The following is a 17,296-nucleotide window of genomic DNA, read 5'->3' as shown; positions in this document are numbered from 1 at the left end:
TCTCCAGTTCCTGAAGCACTTTGATGTTGTCAGGAGGGAGAGGAGGAATGTAGACCAAATTAGTGGACCTTGGTAGAATTTGAACCCACCTTCTTTCTTTAATGTAGAGCCTGGGATTGAGTGGAAACACTACATTGGATGAATTGAGGTTCCTCTTTGCTGTGTGTTTTCCAAATCTTTTCCAGCCGCTGAAGCACTAATGCATACTTGATGGAGTTCTGGTGGCCAGCTCATGTTTATCCTGTCAAACACTTTTAGTCAGTGACCCTACAGAAGGAGATTTCCCTTTTCAGTGCTATTATGTAACCCAAAGAGCAACTTTTCAGAGAAAACGGTAACCTGACACTTGCACAAAGAATTAATTCAACTTTCTTAACCCAAGAACAGCTGATCCTAACACGCAGGCTAAGATCTGAAGATTAGAATGTGTCTGCGTCTGATAAGAAGCGCTCTGGTATCACAGTGCTTTTCCGTGTACGTGGTGAGCTTTCTCTCTGGTACTTTATGAAAGGGTATTTTAAGGTAATAAATGTACACAAAACAAACTTTGCTTCTGTGAATGAATAACCAGTCAGTAAATATATTTATAAGTGATGTTTAAAATTCTTTTTTAAAAAAGCAAGAGGACTTGACACATTTAATAGGACATGGTCAAAATGCTCAATTTTTTTAGTTAGGTTAGAAAGAGAACACAACTTTGCACATTATTTTTAAATGCATATATTCTGTACAGCCTCCATTGTCAAAAATGACTTTAACCAATTGGGAATAAATTTGAGTCCACTGTATTTCTCATGATTCAGTGGTTCTACATCATCATTGCCACCTTGTACAAATGAAGCATTGAGTCCCTGGCTTTTATGCTAAGTGAAGCACAGGTGCGGGTCACTCAAGCCTACTGGAGAGGTTCTAGATTCAGGGGGCAAGGAGTGGAGACATCTCTTAGATCCCACTAGGCTTGTGGAAGATTCTATATGACTTGAAATATTCTAGAGAACCCCTGCCTGGGGAAATTAAAAAACACAATATATACACCTCAGGAGTAGTATCTTCTTCTTCTCAGGTGATAGGAGGATAAGACTGATGCAATTAAAAATATTGTTTCCCTTTTTATGGAAAAAAAATTGGAAAGATTCAGTCATTAAAATCCTGTTTGAAGAAAAAAAAATATTTAAGGCAAAATTGAGTGAAAGAAGCATATGGCACATAAAAGAATACAGTCATGAAAAGGAAATGAGTGCCTGTCGCATCCATGACTCTGTGACCCTGAAGGTGGCAAAGCAGTTTCTGACCCTAAAGAAGTATCACTGGTTGGTGGCTCCCATATTAATCTCCAAATAAGCTTCATTGTCATCACCAGAAAGCATTTTTCCACAATGCGTAACTAGGGGAAGTAAAATGGTGTTTATTTAAAAAAATCCAGCCAACATATTCCCCAGTGCATTGTTTTAAATTGTTTGTTTTTTCCTCATGTCATCTCATTGTTTTTTGTTTTCTGTTTTCTAATCCAATCTGGAGTACCCTAGGAAGTTTTTATTTTTTTATTTTGTAATTCTAAAAGGGAAGAATAAGAGTTTGGAGTTCAATTCAGCTAAGCCTTCATGATTCATTTATTGGAAATCTCAGTCTTTAAAGATACGCAAGCCACATGAAGACCTCCCCACTAAGTCCATGTGTAGAACCATTTTACTACAATTCAGATTTTCATGTAATTGGCATAAGTTTAGATAATTATGTAGATGCTGCATTTCTGTTTTTTCATACTTTTTGTTGATTTTCCAGTTGACTATATAGATGCTGTAGTTCATACAATATGAACTACATGAGTACCTAAATTTTTAATGCCATGCTCTATTATCATTATTATAGATATTCCAAGTGAAAATTTGCTTTAGAAGTAGGAAACTCTTTCAAAACTGAATTAAATTTCATCCCATTCAAGGATATATAACCCTTAGTGCAAGCCACTGTTTTGTATACTGATATTCTGTGGATCTTTATTTGGGAAGATTTGAAGAGGTCTATTGAAAAAACATGCTCTATAATTACATTTATTTAGAATGCACTGTATTAAATTACTTTTTTAAGTTTCTTTGTTCTCTGAGCCTTTAATCCCTGATATACAATGGAGACCTACAAGGGGGAGTTGGAGGATATGGTATTTGCTAGTCTTATTAGACCAGACACCTATTAATAACCTACAGAAAAGTGTTCTGCAGAACACTTGTCTTGCAAACTCATGTGTCTTTTGAAATTCTTCTTATGTACAAAATCTGTGCATCTTTGTGTAAAGCTTCTTTACTGAATAATGTGCTTTTGCTTTTAATGAATATTGAATAAAAATTTGAAAAGAGAAGTAATAAAACCATATCTCTTTTAAAAAATTACAATGAGACTCATCGATGATCTCCTTGGCTTTTTTCCTAAAGATTTATTTTTAAATTATTTTAGTACTATGTACTTATTTATCATAGAAGTATTACTATGGATATTTACTAAGAGCTGTTGTTGTCAAGTCATGTCTTGGCATGTCAGCCAAGTCATGTCTGACTCTTTGCAACCTCATGGACTACAGCACACCAGGCTTCCCTGTACTTCACTATCTCCTGGGGTTTGCTCAGAACTCATGTCCATTGAGTCAGTGATGCCATCCAACCATCTCAATCTCTGTTGACCCTTCTCCTCCTGCCCTCAATCTTCTCTATCATCAGGGTCTTTTTCAGTGAGTCAGTTCTTCACATCAGGTGGCCAAAGTATTGGAGCTTCAGCTTCAGCACCAGTCCTTCCAATGAATATTCAGGGTTGATTTCCTTTAGGATTGACTGGTTTGATCTTTTTGCTTAATATACAATTAACTTTTAATACTATTTATTTTTAAATTATTTTGATGCTATATTAAATTAATTCTCACTTGGAAGTAAGTATGTAATCATCCATGTGACCACTTGCTTGAGTAAAGAATGAAGTTTCTTTCGGAGAGATGAAATTCAATCCAATGGGCAATTCAGTCCAATTGCAAATGTACAACAGGATTTGCTTATGGTTTTTTCCTGAAGCCCAGAGAAATCTCAACAACAATAGAGCACAGTTAGATCTTAGATTCTTTAGTTACTCAAATAGTAAACTCAAGATTGCTCGCTTGTAAAATACTAGTTCCATGGAAGCAGCGTTGTATTGCCTAGGTGATGGCCACAATGGGCTCTGATTCCAGTGCTTGAATTCTTTAACTGCTGTTCTCTATTGTAAAAAGTGGTGGGTTATGGATGTGACACTCCTGGCATCCTAACTATAAGCTTTGTGTCCTCAGATCCATTCTGCATTCCACTGCTGAACTGGTCTTCTTTCAGGGAAATGTGCTTGCTTTCTGTCTTGCCTGCTGATCTTTGCAGCTGATGAGAGAGTGGAAGCTGAAAGAATCTTCCTCAGTGGCTCTGACTCAGCATTTCCTACTTTCTTCCCATTGAAAAACCTACTCTTTTTTGATACCTATTGAGAACTCTCCTTTAAGTAAAATTCCCCTACTCAAAACACTAATAATTACAGTGTTGACACTGTTACAATGATGACAGGCATAAGCCAGCCTTCATGCAGTGGGATTAAGGTCTATAATGGAGGGTCTGCAGTACCCAGTATGACAGTAAAGTAAGTTCTCTGGAAACATAGCCACTGAAAATATGCCAGAGCTGTTGGATATGGTTAAGTTTAGCCTTTTAAAATGTATCACTGAAACTGCAAGAAAATAAAGGATTCTCAGAGTCACCAAAGTACTGTGATTTACAGAAAGGCCATGAAATTAAGGGGTTGGCTTTGTCCTGGGAGCAGACCCAGGTTCGGTCTCTGGGTCAGGAAGATCCTCTGGAGAAGGGAATGGCAACCCATTCCAGTGCTCTTGTTTGGAGAATTCCAAGGACAGAGAAGCCTGGTGGGCTATAGTCCATGGGGTTACAAAAGGTTGAACATGACTGGGTGACTTTCTCACTTTACTTTCCCCTGAAAGCATCTGTCAGTAGGACCCTAGTGAGACTGAATTTCGTTTCTGAGAGTCTGTGGGCTGAAAAGATAGGAAGAAACATCTGAGAGCTTTTCAATATAGGAAATATAATCAGATCCGCTTACACACTGCTAGAACTCCAAAGAGAGGTCTGCTGTCATTACAAGGGAGAAAAGTTAGATGGTAAAGACAGAGGGACAGATGGATGGACAGATATGGATATAGATACAGGTATAGAAATAGACACAGGGACAGAGAACTCATAACCACAAGCAGGTTTCAGACTAGCTTATAGATGAATTTGTGCCATCTCTGTGGTCCAAAATGCCTCAGCAGAGACTTTATTTTAAGGAGGTAGAAAGCTTCTCTTGTTCCAGGCACATGGGAAAGTCAACTGAGAATCACCTCTGCATAAACGCACCTTCAAAAGAATTACTGCAGGTGAAGTTCCAGAAATAGAAGAGCAAAAGCAAAATTCAGAGGCACCTTAGATTCTGAGAGATATTGGAATTATTATCAAATCAGACTGTAAGAGTGTAAAAAACAAAAGTGAATAAAATTATGAGTAGGAAATAAAATACTGTATAAATGGCCAAAGATGTTTGAACAAAATGCTAGCAGAGAAACAATGAAAGGAAGTTTAAAACTCAACTACATGATAGTATAATAAATTTGATGGAGATGGAGAGAAGATTATGATAGGAAAATGGCCTAAAAAATTACCCAGAAGATGGAACAAAGTTTTTAAAAAAATGAAAAGTTAAGAGACATGAAGGATAGAGACATTTGTCAAATTTTAATTCATCAGAGGGGAGTACAGATAATAGGAGGGAACTGATATTTGATAAGATAGTTGCTTAATCTTCAGATTTAAAACTTTGAATGGGTTCCAAGCAGGATTAATAAAAGGAGGTTCATTCATAGACATGATATTGCAAAACTTTTATTTCCTTAGAAATATAAGGAAATTCATGCATAGACATCATATTGTGAAATGTTAGGACATCAAAGATAGTGATCCTAAAGTCATTTCAGACTGTGAGATTAAGTAGGAAAACTGGAAAGCAGAAAATTGTAATACATTAACAGCAGTGAGGGGGAATTGAGGACAGAAACAACTATTGATCCTGAAATATAAGCTTAGTAAAAATATTCTTTAGATTAAAAGAGAATTAAAAATATTTTTAAAGAACTAAAGGTGTTTTTGGAAAAAACAGTTTAAGAGGGTTTGGGTCATCTTAGCTGGTTGTCCCATGAGAAGGCATCAACCCAAAGAGAATGTATCCTATCTTATTTTCCCCAAGTTTCCTTGAGATTGGGGTTCTCAAATCATTTAAATTGTGACATATATTTTCATTAAAATGTTGTTGAGAAAATCGAAGGGAAATGAGTATGTGTGAATAGCATCATATAAATCCTCAATATTTTCCATAATTGGTTGAATTTTCATCAGGATTTTTCTAGCGTCTGTTCAAAGGAAGCATAATCAAGATGCAAGTTATCGAATATATTCTTGGGGGAAAAATAAACAACAACATGTTCACATGTGGACAAGTGACTCATTACGCCGATCAAGAGTGCTTTAGCCACAGGGCTGTACATCTGTAACAGTGTAGGGATCACATCTCCAGTCACTAATGTGATGTTGTCCCTTTGTTCTAGCGTCCATCGCATCCACCTGCAACGACCCGGGTATGCCTCAAAACGGTACCCGCTACGGGGACAGCAGAGAACCTGGGGACACCATCACTTTCCAGTGTGACCCTGGGTACCAGCTCCAAGGGCAAGCTAAGATCACCTGTGTGCAGCTGAATAACCGATTCTTTTGGCAACCAGACCCTCCTACATGCATAGGTATTGTGCAATGGAATATAGCAATTTTAAATTGGGGAAGGAGTGCATGTTATCATTAAAATTGCTCTATAAATATATTATTCTTCAGAAGAATTTCTCAAGCGTTTCTTGCATGCCCTCAGGTTTTCTGAGATTACATTGAAATTTTATTAATAAACCTTTAAACTTTATTTTATTAGGTGAAATAAAGGAAGTAGTTTACTTAATGTACAGTAATTGACATTTACCTAACATTTCCTATCCTTAACAAATCTTATAAAAATATGGATCAATCAAGCTACTGTAATTTAAAATTTTGGGTGGCTGAAAATTCATAACCCTACCATAGTTGTTCTCATTTTTAATATAGAAATGTGCCCTTAAGCAAAACCTACTCAATAAAGAATATGTTCTCTTTTTAGATAATTTTTCTGTAATAGCGGTACATTTTTAATAGAATCCTAAAACCTGACTATACTGCTTAAGTCAATATACAGATAAAAGGAAAGACTTCTTTCTGAAATTTACTAGAATTTTGCGGTTTGACCTTATTAAGAAGAAAACAATTGGTGTTGCAGACCTTAGTCTGAACAACCAACATCCTAGGTATGTGCTTGTGTGTGCTCAGTCACTCAGTTGTGTCCAACTCTTTGTGACCTCATGGACTGTAGCCTGCCAGGCTCCCCTGTCCCTGGAATTCTCCAGGCAAGAATACTGGAATGGGTTGCCTTTCCCTCCTTCCGGGGGATATTCCCTATCCAGAGATCAAACCTGTGTCTCCTGCATTAGCAGGCAGATTCTTCACTGCTGAGCCACCTGGGAAGACCCCTATTCTATCACAAATACGGTTTTAAGGAAAGACACATTTTTTTATATACTAATTATTCATTCAATTAAATTGTCCATTCAATTAAATATTTTGCCATAAATACCTATTTATGGTAGCCCATCTTAATTTTTTTAAAAAAAAACCTTTATTATTTTAATGAATTGTTACAGTGTAATTTGTACTTCCTTATAATCTGTTTAAAAAATATAAAATCGAATTAATCTGCACAGAGAGGAAGTGATAATGAAGTGACATGCACATAGTTAATGGGCCATTTTGCACCGGATGACCTTGAGGGAATTTTGTGACTTAGAATGATTTCTATTGTCATAACGCACGGCAGTGAGCAAATTCTCAGTGGTCCCACGGCACTATAATGCGCAACTCTCAACTTATTACAGAGTGCTTGCAGGAGTCTGGAGATAGATGAAATTGACAGCTCTGCTTATTAGCATGTGCAGGCCTGTCAGGGAGCTACCATGCTTATTTAATGTTCTGTGCCTCATTTACATTTCATGACTTTCGTGAGCACTGTTATGCATTTCATCTCAAGCTGAGTCATCAGGAGATGCGCCAGATTTCTTCATGTTCCTTTTGTAAAGTAGAGTAATTACCTATAAATGCAACCAACATGTTAAACCATTGGCCTGTTTTTAAATCAGGAAAGGCACATTTTCCCCCAATTTGCATGAGTTTAAGCTTATGGAGGAGTATATAAAGAAGCAATACAATTACCAGTTAATCTCTTGAAGATAAGTTCTTGGTTTATATTCATTTGAACAATTCATTATAAAATTTGACCACCTTCTCAACTAATCTATGGTCTTTTTTGGGTTTGCCTCTTAGTTATCTAACTTTGATCAGTGACTAGGTAAACTGGTTCTCAGCAATGAAAACAGATAACACTTCATCTTTCTTGAGTATCAGCTCCACGGATAAGCTAACATCACACCCAGGCAATAGAATATCAATTTTTTGGCAACAAAAACCACCCACACACATAGATATTATGTAACACAAAAATGGAAAGCACATATCTAGGAATAAATGAGTATCTTTTCATCCCATTGTGAACATTTTTCCCTCAGAAAAGAGATTATGCTTTTGTAAGACAGTGGTCCACCTTAATGGTGGTCATGCTTTGGTGCTCATCTAAATTCTGTTCTGCTGATAGGAGACATTTTTTACTTTTTTTTTTTTTTGCTTCTTCCTTATTAAAACATTGCATGTTTTTCTATAAGTTTTATAAGCTACAGTTAAGAAAAAAGATGAAAAAACACTATCACCTTTTTACCTAAGGGCAACTGCTATTAATGTAAACATGCATGTGTATGTGTCATAGTTATTTTATGTATATATAACCTATTTTTAAAATGTGTTTAAATGACAGCACCCTGAATGATTATTTTGTAAACTATGCTTTTTATTTACCAGTACCGGATGAGTATCTTTTACTGTCCTTACTTATTTTTTTTAACTAATTAACATTTCTGCTTACAGAGTGGCTCTCTGGATCAATAGTGACCAATATTGATCCCATTAGTCCCTCCTCAGTGCAGAGTTAGGTGTTTCAGCCTTTTCCCTCTCACAGAAATTGCTGAAAAGAATACCGCTGCAGACCACATCCATGATTTTTTATGAATGACATATTTCTACAAACTTATCTATTTCTAGAGTTTTCAAAACTTTATCGGAAAGATTGCCCAGTTTAATCATCATCGGCCATCATATTATTGTTTATTTTCCCCAACTCAGAAAAAAAAACGCTATATATGGTATTTGTTAATCTCATAATATGAGCAGGATGTGAAGATTCCTTGCTGATTCTATTGGCGTGTTAAATTAGCAGTGAGATTGAACTGTTTTTAATTTCATAGTCTCATTGGCCGCTTGAATTTGCTCTTTCTTATTGACAGGCTAACGTTTTTCCATTTTATTCTTGGTGTATTTTCCCCCCTATTTGCTGTTCTCTCTCTCTCATGCCTTTATAAAATCTCTTAGCTGCTCCCCTGTTTGTATGTTACTCCTGTTTTCACCAGCTTGTCATTGGCTGCTCACCCTTCTTGTGGTTTGCTTGGATGCCTCACTCTTTTCATTTCACAAAGGACTCCCATGATGGAGGCGCCCCTGGAACTGGGACTTTCTACTGAGACTTAAAAGACCAATTCTCCAGACCAGGGGACTCTCACTACCTCCTGATTCTGAATAAAGTGTCTCTTGACCATCTCTACGGTTTCAGATTTCTCAAGTAGCCGACAATACCTTTTGTCCAAGTTCAAGCTCTAATGAGCTCTGCAAAGCAAAAATACATTCTAAGTTTGCAGACACTTAATTGGTGGCACCATCCTGCCTGGTCTACAGGGTGACTATTTTGAAGCTGTTTATCCTGGTTAGTGGCGTGAACATTGAAATGTTTTGGTGCGGCAGTAGTGATGTGTCTAGTTAAAGAGCACTGTTGCACATCTTAGTGGATGAACATGTTATCGCGTATCAGGGGGAGTGACCCTGAGGGTTTCAAATGAGGGCCTGTTGGTGGATATGGGTTTGAGGATTTTACCTCTATGTCCATTCCCCCTGGAGAATTTCTAGTGTGTCTGAATTGCATTTGATACTAAATCTAATCCTATCTGAAATACTGGGCAAGCTTGCTAATGAAAACCTGATTAGGCTAAAATGAAGAGTTCCCTATCAGAAGAGAGAACAAACCCAGCAAGATGGTCCTGCTTAATTCCACACCAAGTCTTTAAATAACCTCATTGGAAAATGCCTCCTGGGACCAGTGTGAATGAGACAGGATCTTCCCTTTGTTTCTTATAAATTAATATTTGGGTCTCATCCTGAACTCCTCCGGCTGGTGGCACCCTTGTATGCGATGCCCTGAATCTGCCAAGTTTGTTCTTTTCAAGCCTGCGTGGAGCAGCGTCGCCTGGGACCCTCAGGTGCCCCGCTCCCCAGCTCAGCACCGCCTCTTCTGTCTGTTTGGGCTTTCCTGCTCCACGCTGTCAGCAGCCACTTGATTCTGGGGAGGCCGATCTGTGGTTGTTCAGTCACTAAGTCCTGTCTGATTCTTCGCCCTTAGCTGATTGTTTCCACACCGTTTATTAAAATAAAACTGCATGCTAGGGGAAATGTGGTTGAAATCATTTTTGAGAAAATTGTATTGAATTGCTCTTGAGAGTACATCTTTAAGAATTTATTATAAATATTTCCTGTGATATTATTCAGAGTTTGCCTTTGATGAAACTGAAGTTACAAAAAAACGTCTTGGGATTCGTTAGATTTTGTCTTATGGAAAGTTAAGTTTTCAGGATGTTAAGTGGGTGTTTAAAGACACATTCATCTCAGAAGATTACAAAGTGTACATCTTCATCTTATTTTCAAAAAACGTCCCTGTGTATTTGTGTGGGAATTATCAGCAATTAGCATAATCCCTTCTCTACTTTTTTTTCCCCTGAATATGTGCATAATCAATGAAGTGAAATGAGGTATACAGTTTAGAGGGAACAGTACAATTTAATCAGGGTGATTTTTTTTTTAACAACTTGGTGACAATTCACAGTATTTAATACGAAAACCTGTAACCTAGTATTTTAACACATCTATCTAAAATTAGTGTGTGTCAATTTTGCAGTGTTTTAATAACTTCCACAGCACAGAAGCTTTAACAGAGGTCTTATCTACTAAATGTAAATACCCCCAAAGTTTTCAGGCTCAAGAATGAAGACCGTCCTGCCTGTTGGCAATGACCAACTGCGTAATCGTTGACTTAGGTAAACGCTTTGGATTAAAGACTGAAGACCGCAGAAAACGTTAAATTTATTACTATTATCTGAAATGCTTCTTCCGGATAATGCATATCAAGCACTGTGATAAAATGATATTTTTAGGGATTTTAACTTTCTGCCAAGCCTCCTCTTGGTCGTGTGTCCCCAGATATCACCTAAATCTTACTTGTTAGTTTTGTCATTCTGAAATCTGGACACAATATACCCCAAGCCCTGCATATAGCAGAGGACTGTGAGAAATCTATGAAATAACAAATCTTCATTTATTCAGCATATATTTCCTGCATACTTATTATGATCAAAAACTCCTAGGCTTAGATTTACAAAAGTGGACAGGAGGTGAAGGATCAATTATACCATTTGAAGCAAACTTCCTAGAGTAAGTGATCAATGACTTCTTTGTAAACCACAAGAAATAACCAAAGAATTGACATGGCCATAAACTGATATCAATGGGGATATTTTACCCTCTCCAAGTTTCTTTCTTTTTCTTATATTTATAGTGTACTTGACAGAAGTGTGGGGGATTCGGGTAACCTATCCAGTTTAACTGGATAAAGTTTGAAAATATAGGATGTACATTTCATTTGCCAGCATTGATAATCCTCAAAAATGGAGTGGGATGTTATATAAAATTTGATAATGATCACACTAAAAAATGTGCAGACCTCCTAGGTCAGTTTAATAACACCGCGTGCAGTCTCTGACGAGCTCCCACTGACCGCGTCCCTCTCTCCTCCGTGGCAGCGGCATGCGGAGGGAACCTGACCGGGCCTGCGGGGGTCATCCTGTCCCCCAACTACCCGCAGCCCTACCCGCCCGGGAAGGAGTGCGACTGGAGAGTGAAGGTGAACCCAGACTTCGTCATCGCCCTGATATTCAAAAGGTACCGTGTTTGTGGACTCCTTCCTGGTAGCAGGACTTTAAATGTCACAGCTAGCGATGAATGCACTCATCCTTTCAGAGGGCCTTCAGTTTCACATCTCGTATCTAAAAGGGATAATATCAGGATGCAGGATGACAAACATGGAAATCGGTTGTTTCGCTTTTCTTTTTTTTTTTTTTGTTGTTGTTGTTTCGCTTTTCAACATTCTACTTGAATTAGGATACACATGACGTGGCAGGAATTACTTCTAAATACTATCTTGCACACATTTTTACAATGTGTTCCACACAAGAGGGCTTAATTTACAGAGTATTAAAGAAAATAAAGGGGCGATTTAGATTTACTTGCAGCTTCCCAGGTGGCTCAGTGGTAAAGAATTAGCCTGCCAGTGCAAGAGACGAGGGTTCAATCCCTGGGTCAGGAAGATCCCCTGGAGGAGGAAATACCAGCCCATCCCAGTATTCTTGCCTGGAGAATCCCATGGACGAAAGGAGCCTGGTTGGCTAGAGCCCATGGGGTCACAATGAGTCGGACACAACTGAGCGACTGATACATAGATATACTTAGTGTAATTTCTCATCAGTGTCTCATATTTCTCTTAATGCATGGGCACTAATTCATTTCCAAGTGCATCCTGTCTGACATCCCGAAGTTGGTATTGTTATTAATAATCATTAAAATACTCAAGACTTGCTAGAACTCTGAAAACACAAATTCCCCAAATTTCAATGCCATAAAGTTTCAATTAATAGACATTAGTCCTTTTAAAAAAAATGCTAATTTTAATGGTAAAAATTTAAATCATAATATGATTATATTACACATATAAATTCTATATAACTATCACATTATTAATATCTGGCATACAATAATTGCATCTTTCCAAATCCCAAGGTATTTTCCAAGTTTACATTTTGATTTTTGAACTAGATAAAGTGATGAAAGAAAGGTGGTTCTATATGCTGTCCTATTGGTCTCAACTCTCCAAGGCAGAGTGGTCTAATCTTATTTATTTATCTGTCAATGGAACACATTTCTCTCGCTGAGATGTTTACATCAGTATTCCAGGGCTGGTGGTGCTCGTCTTCCTCACTTTCTCCTCTTGATGAGATCTGACTCAGGGTAATTTTAAACCTCTGTGACTCTGAATTTTAAGTAGTTTGATAAGCCATCACTTCCTGAGTTTACTCAAACTGCTATAAATTTACCAAATGACGAGTACTTTATTATGCCACTTAGCTATTACACAAAGGCTGTGAACATTTGCTAGGTTATGTTTTTGAGTATCCTTATGATTTGTGTTAATGCTAAATTCTAATGAAGCCTTTCTTAGAACCAGGAGACACCTCTGCTGCCAGGGGATCAAAAGTAAGTTAACAATTAAAAGCCTTTTAGAGAGCACAGAGCCTTTTTTGTAGGCGTTTCCTGCCTTGGGTCACGGAGAGTGACTCATTTTCAAGTTTCCCACAGCGCATGTCATCTGATAATATATAAGGCAGTTTTATATTATACAAGTAGTTTTTCACTTAATTTTTGTGCACCTCCCTGGAAGAAGGTTGACCTAGAAAATCTCCAAGTTTTCTTCTGATTCTAAGAGTTTGGAATCATTCTCTGGCTGGGTGTCTCAGAAACTTGCACGTTTGTGACATCTTCTAAGAAATGCACAGCTTGTGTGTGCTCGGGTGGGACATTTTTCTGGGACCTCAGCTCCTAATTTTACTGAGTAGACAGAGGGAGGAAGCCAGGGTACCAGGTGGGAGCAGAGATGCTCAAGGACCCTGGCAGAGAGGCTGCTGTTGGCACAGGCTTCAGCTGGGGGGTGGGGGGAGCCTGGCAGGGACAGAAACAAAGGTGACGGAGACAGAGAATGACAGGGCCTGGAGCACACACATGGGAGTGTCAAGGCTCGTCCTGTACGCGGGGCTCTTTGGGGAGGAGTGTTTTATCAAAACTTCTGTAGACTTTGGGGTTAATGCCACTCACATATTGGAACCCAAATTGAATTTGGTTTAAAAGTATGGCCAGACTTAGGCCTACCTATTCTTGGAGTGTGTAGATCTGTGTATCTGGTGTAGGTAGATATAAGACAGGACTTAACCAAAAGGCGCCATCATTAACTGTAGGAATCACTTCAGACCTCTGTGCAAACGTGATGGGGCATCCAACGCAGACGGCAGTTAGAATGTGCTTGTTTGTGCCCGATTGAATTTCCATCTTTCAGAATAATCTATCATAATAATTAGTTATGCCAGTTATAGGGGTGTCACATGACCAGAATCTGAAAACATCCCTGTGAACTATTCTAACTGAAATTGTTATTACTATCAAACTCTGTTTGGTCACTGCAATTCCTTTTGGCCACATGACCAGAATCTAAAAACATCCCTGTAAACTATTCTAACTGAAATTGTTATTACTATCAAACTCTGTTTGGTCACTGCAATTCCTTTTGGCCACATGACCAGAATCTGAAAACATCCCTGTAAACTATTCTAACTGAAATTGTTATTACTATCAAACTCTGTTTGGTCACTGCAATTCCTTTTGGCCACATGACCAGAATCTAAAAACATCCCTGTAAACTATTCTAACTGAAATTGTTATTACTATCAAACTCTGTTTGGTCACTGCAATTCCTTTTGGCCTCTTTATTCACTCTGTGGTCATTCCAATCTTTTACTTCCTCTTCATTTCCAACTTCAGGGAACTTATCAGATACACAGGCTCTGAAACCTTTAACAAACTCCTGGAGTAAATGTGTCATGTGGGAGCGGGGGCACCTTGACAAGGAGTAGGGCGGAGAAGTGTAGATGCAAGTATCACACTGATGTCGGGTCCGTGGCCGTGCCCCCTGCTGCACCCTTCAGGACCCAGGGCAGCTTCGGGAGGGACCTGGCGTTCATGTTTTATCACTTGAATCTCCAGATAAATTTGAGCCACTTAAACAACAGCATGTGTTTGTGATAATACCTAAAAACGCTTGACTCTTTCCATCCTTGAATATCCAAATATGCCTCCAAGGGAAAGGAAGGAGAGTGGAAGCTGCCTGGACTGGTCCACGTTAGAGACCCTGAATATCTGACTTAGAGGTGCAGGGACGGAGGAGGGCCAGGCAGAATGGACACAGCAGCGCCTCTGTCTGGTGTATTTTCTGTGACCCCACTGGGGTCTTAGATGCCTGAACCAAGTTCAGTCTTTTACTTGAGAGTAGGCGTATGTTTCAAGTTCCCAGATTATTGTCATCCTTATTGTCATAAATGGCAGAGACATTTAATACCGTATCCCACTTGAGAGCTTTGGACTTTAATTGTCAGACACTGGAAATTATTAGGGTGTTCACATTACGAGAGAGACAGAGAAATACAGAGAGTGTGAAAGGGAAAGAGGAAGAAGGAGGGAGAAGGGAGAGAAAACTGGAATATCCAGTTGTGGTGAAATGACGTGAGGTTTAACTTCCACACTTTGTACCATCGTAAGGACTGCAAATATTGGCTGAATTACCTAAGCAAGCAGAGGCAATTACAATTTTAAAAGTAAAGAACCAAAAATATTTTTGAACTTTAAGAATCATCAGCAACACCAAGGATTAACAACAGGCAATCTCTTTACCATCTGAGCCACCAGGGAAGCCCAAACACCAAGGATATACATTATTAAACTGAAAATATTTTCACATAAAAATTGAATATCAGTGGAAATGCATCACTTCTGAACCCCTTCCTTTAAACTGCATTCATTAGAAATATCACAGTTACAGGGAAGAGACACTGCATCTATGTTGCAAGGACTCATTTTCCTTTATATATCTTCTAAATCATACTGTATTGAAGATAATAGTTATTATGTAAAATACTAATAATATTTGTTACAATTGGTGTCTGTTGTATTTATTGCCATTTTGATTATTATTGTATTTAGCTTTTGGATCGTCCTGCTTTTTAAAACTTAAAATACAAAGGCAAATACAATTGCTGTGCGCTCTCAGAGACTTGATAGCTGGCAAGAAGAGAGACACACATAGGAGGTACGGAAACTCATCAATATTCTTTCCTTTCAGTTTCAACATGGAGCCCAGTTATGATTTCCTGCACATCTATGAAGGAGAGGACTCCAACAGCCCTCTCATTGGAAGTTTCCAGGGCTCTCAAGCCCCAGAAAGAATTGAGAGCAGCGGAAATAGTCTTTTCCTGGCGTTTCGAAGTGATGCTTCTGTGGGCTTGTCGGGGTTTGCCATTGAATTTAAAGGTACTGTGATCAGCTTAACTGGCAAGGAAAGTAATTTGCATCACAATTGCTTTCGTTGTAGACATTTATTTATAAAGTCTTGCCTATCTCATTAATGCATAAAATTCTGACAACTTTCTCACCTGTCTGGGGAAGAGGTTCCAATCTCTCCAGAGGAGAAGAAATTTCCAACATGCATTTCTACCTTAGCCAAAAGAAAATAAAGTAGGGGAGGATTTTTTTTTTTTCCTCCAGACGCATGGCCATTTAAAGATAAATTATGATTGGCGCTGGTGGTAAAGAACCTGCCCGTCAATCCAGGAGACATAAGAGATGTGGGTTCAGTCCCTGGGTCAGGAAGATCCCCTGGAGGAGGAAATGACAACCCACTCCAGTATTCTTGCCTGGAGAATCCCATGGACTGGAGGAGCCTGGGGGTGGGGGCTACAGTCCATGGGGTCTCAAAGAATCTGACACAACTTAAGTGACTTAGCACATGCAGTGAATAATTGAAGTAATTAAGAACTATTTTAAGATTATTTTACTATCTTGTTTCACTAGGATGACTCAGTATAAGTACATCAACCAGCTTAGCTTTATCTCAGTATTTTTCAAAATGTAAAATACTGATGGCCCTTTCCCTTACACCCATGGTGTTGGTTTGATGGGGAGCAAGCACTGATCCCAAGGCTTTCCAGGTGGCACTAGTGGTGAAGAATCCTGCCTGCCAGTGCAGGAGACAAAAGGAACATGGGTTTGATCCCTGGGTTGGGAAGATCCCTGGAGGAGGAAGTGGTAACACACTGCAGTATTCTTGCCTGGAGAATTCCATGGACAGAGCAGCCTGGTGGGCTACAGTCCCTGGAGTTGCAGAGTTGGACATGGCTAAGCGATTGAGCACACAGGGACACACCCACACACAAGCACTGATTCTGCTCACATCTTTCTCCTTTGGTCACATGATGAGGGTCGCCCACTTCCCTGGGGCCTACCACCCACTGTCACCAGCATCCAGAGAAAACACAGAAAACTCATAAGCAAAGACCACCCCAATCTCAGCATTTTGCCCGTGGGTTAATGAAAATTAATATCAATTTTTTTTCAAATCTATTTCTCATGTGAACAAGGAAAACATGGGGCACCTTACAAAGAATCAGAGAAAAGAACTCACCAACATATTAATTCACAGTAGTGAGGGCTTTATAAAAATAATGAATATATATGTGTATGTATATGTTTGTTTAAGCGTGTGAATTAGTTATTAGTTACCAGAATTGTAAAATAAAACATAGGCTTTTTCAACTCTTGTTAACCTTTTAATGAACTTGCACTTACTGATATGATTTTTAAGCAGAAAATTGATCTACTTCTTCCAAAACACTAACATCTACAAACTTACTGATCTTTATTATAGTTTATAATTTTATCACTTGAAAGTGGAATCTTTACTGTGCCCATTTTTGCATGAAATGTTCCCTTGTTATCTCTAATTTTCTTCAAGAGATCTCTAGTCTTTCCCATTCTATTGTTTTCCTCTATTTCTTTGCACTGATCACTGAGGAAGCCTTTCTTATCTCTCCTTGCTATTCATTGGAACTCTGCATTCAAATGGGTATATCTTTCCTTTTCTCCTTTGCTTTTTGCTTCTCTTCTTTTCACAGCTATTTGTAAGGCCTCCTCAGACAGCCGTATTGCTCTTTTGCATTTCTTTTTCTTGGGGATGGTCTTGATCCCTGTCTCCTGTACAA

At 38.5% G+C, this 17,296-nt stretch overlaps 1 protein-coding gene across 1 annotated transcript in view; it reads left to right on the top strand.

Annotated features, from left to right (window-relative positions):
• The window catches only part of CSMD1 (CUB and Sushi multiple domains 1), a 2,005,298-nt gene that overhangs the window by 1,738,453 nt on the left and 249,549 nt on the right, over nt 1-17,296 (top strand). Inside the window, exons 27-29 of the mRNA XM_043454305.1 lie at nt 5,654-5,845; nt 11,186-11,324; nt 15,382-15,569. Of these exons, the coding sequence (XP_043310240.1) occupies nt 5,654-5,845; nt 11,186-11,324; nt 15,382-15,569 (519 nt within the window). The remainder of the gene's footprint in view (nt 1-5,653; nt 5,846-11,185; nt 11,325-15,381; nt 15,570-17,296) is intronic.

Source organism: Cervus canadensis, chromosome 31 (assembly GCF_019320065.1).
Source record: "Cervus canadensis isolate Bull #8, Minnesota chromosome 31, ASM1932006v1, whole genome shotgun sequence".
Taxonomy (NCBI): domain Eukaryota; kingdom Metazoa; phylum Chordata; class Mammalia; order Artiodactyla; family Cervidae; genus Cervus; species Cervus canadensis.
The sequence above is the reverse complement of the archived record's forward strand: the minus strand, read 5'-3'. Positions and strand labels throughout refer to the sequence as shown.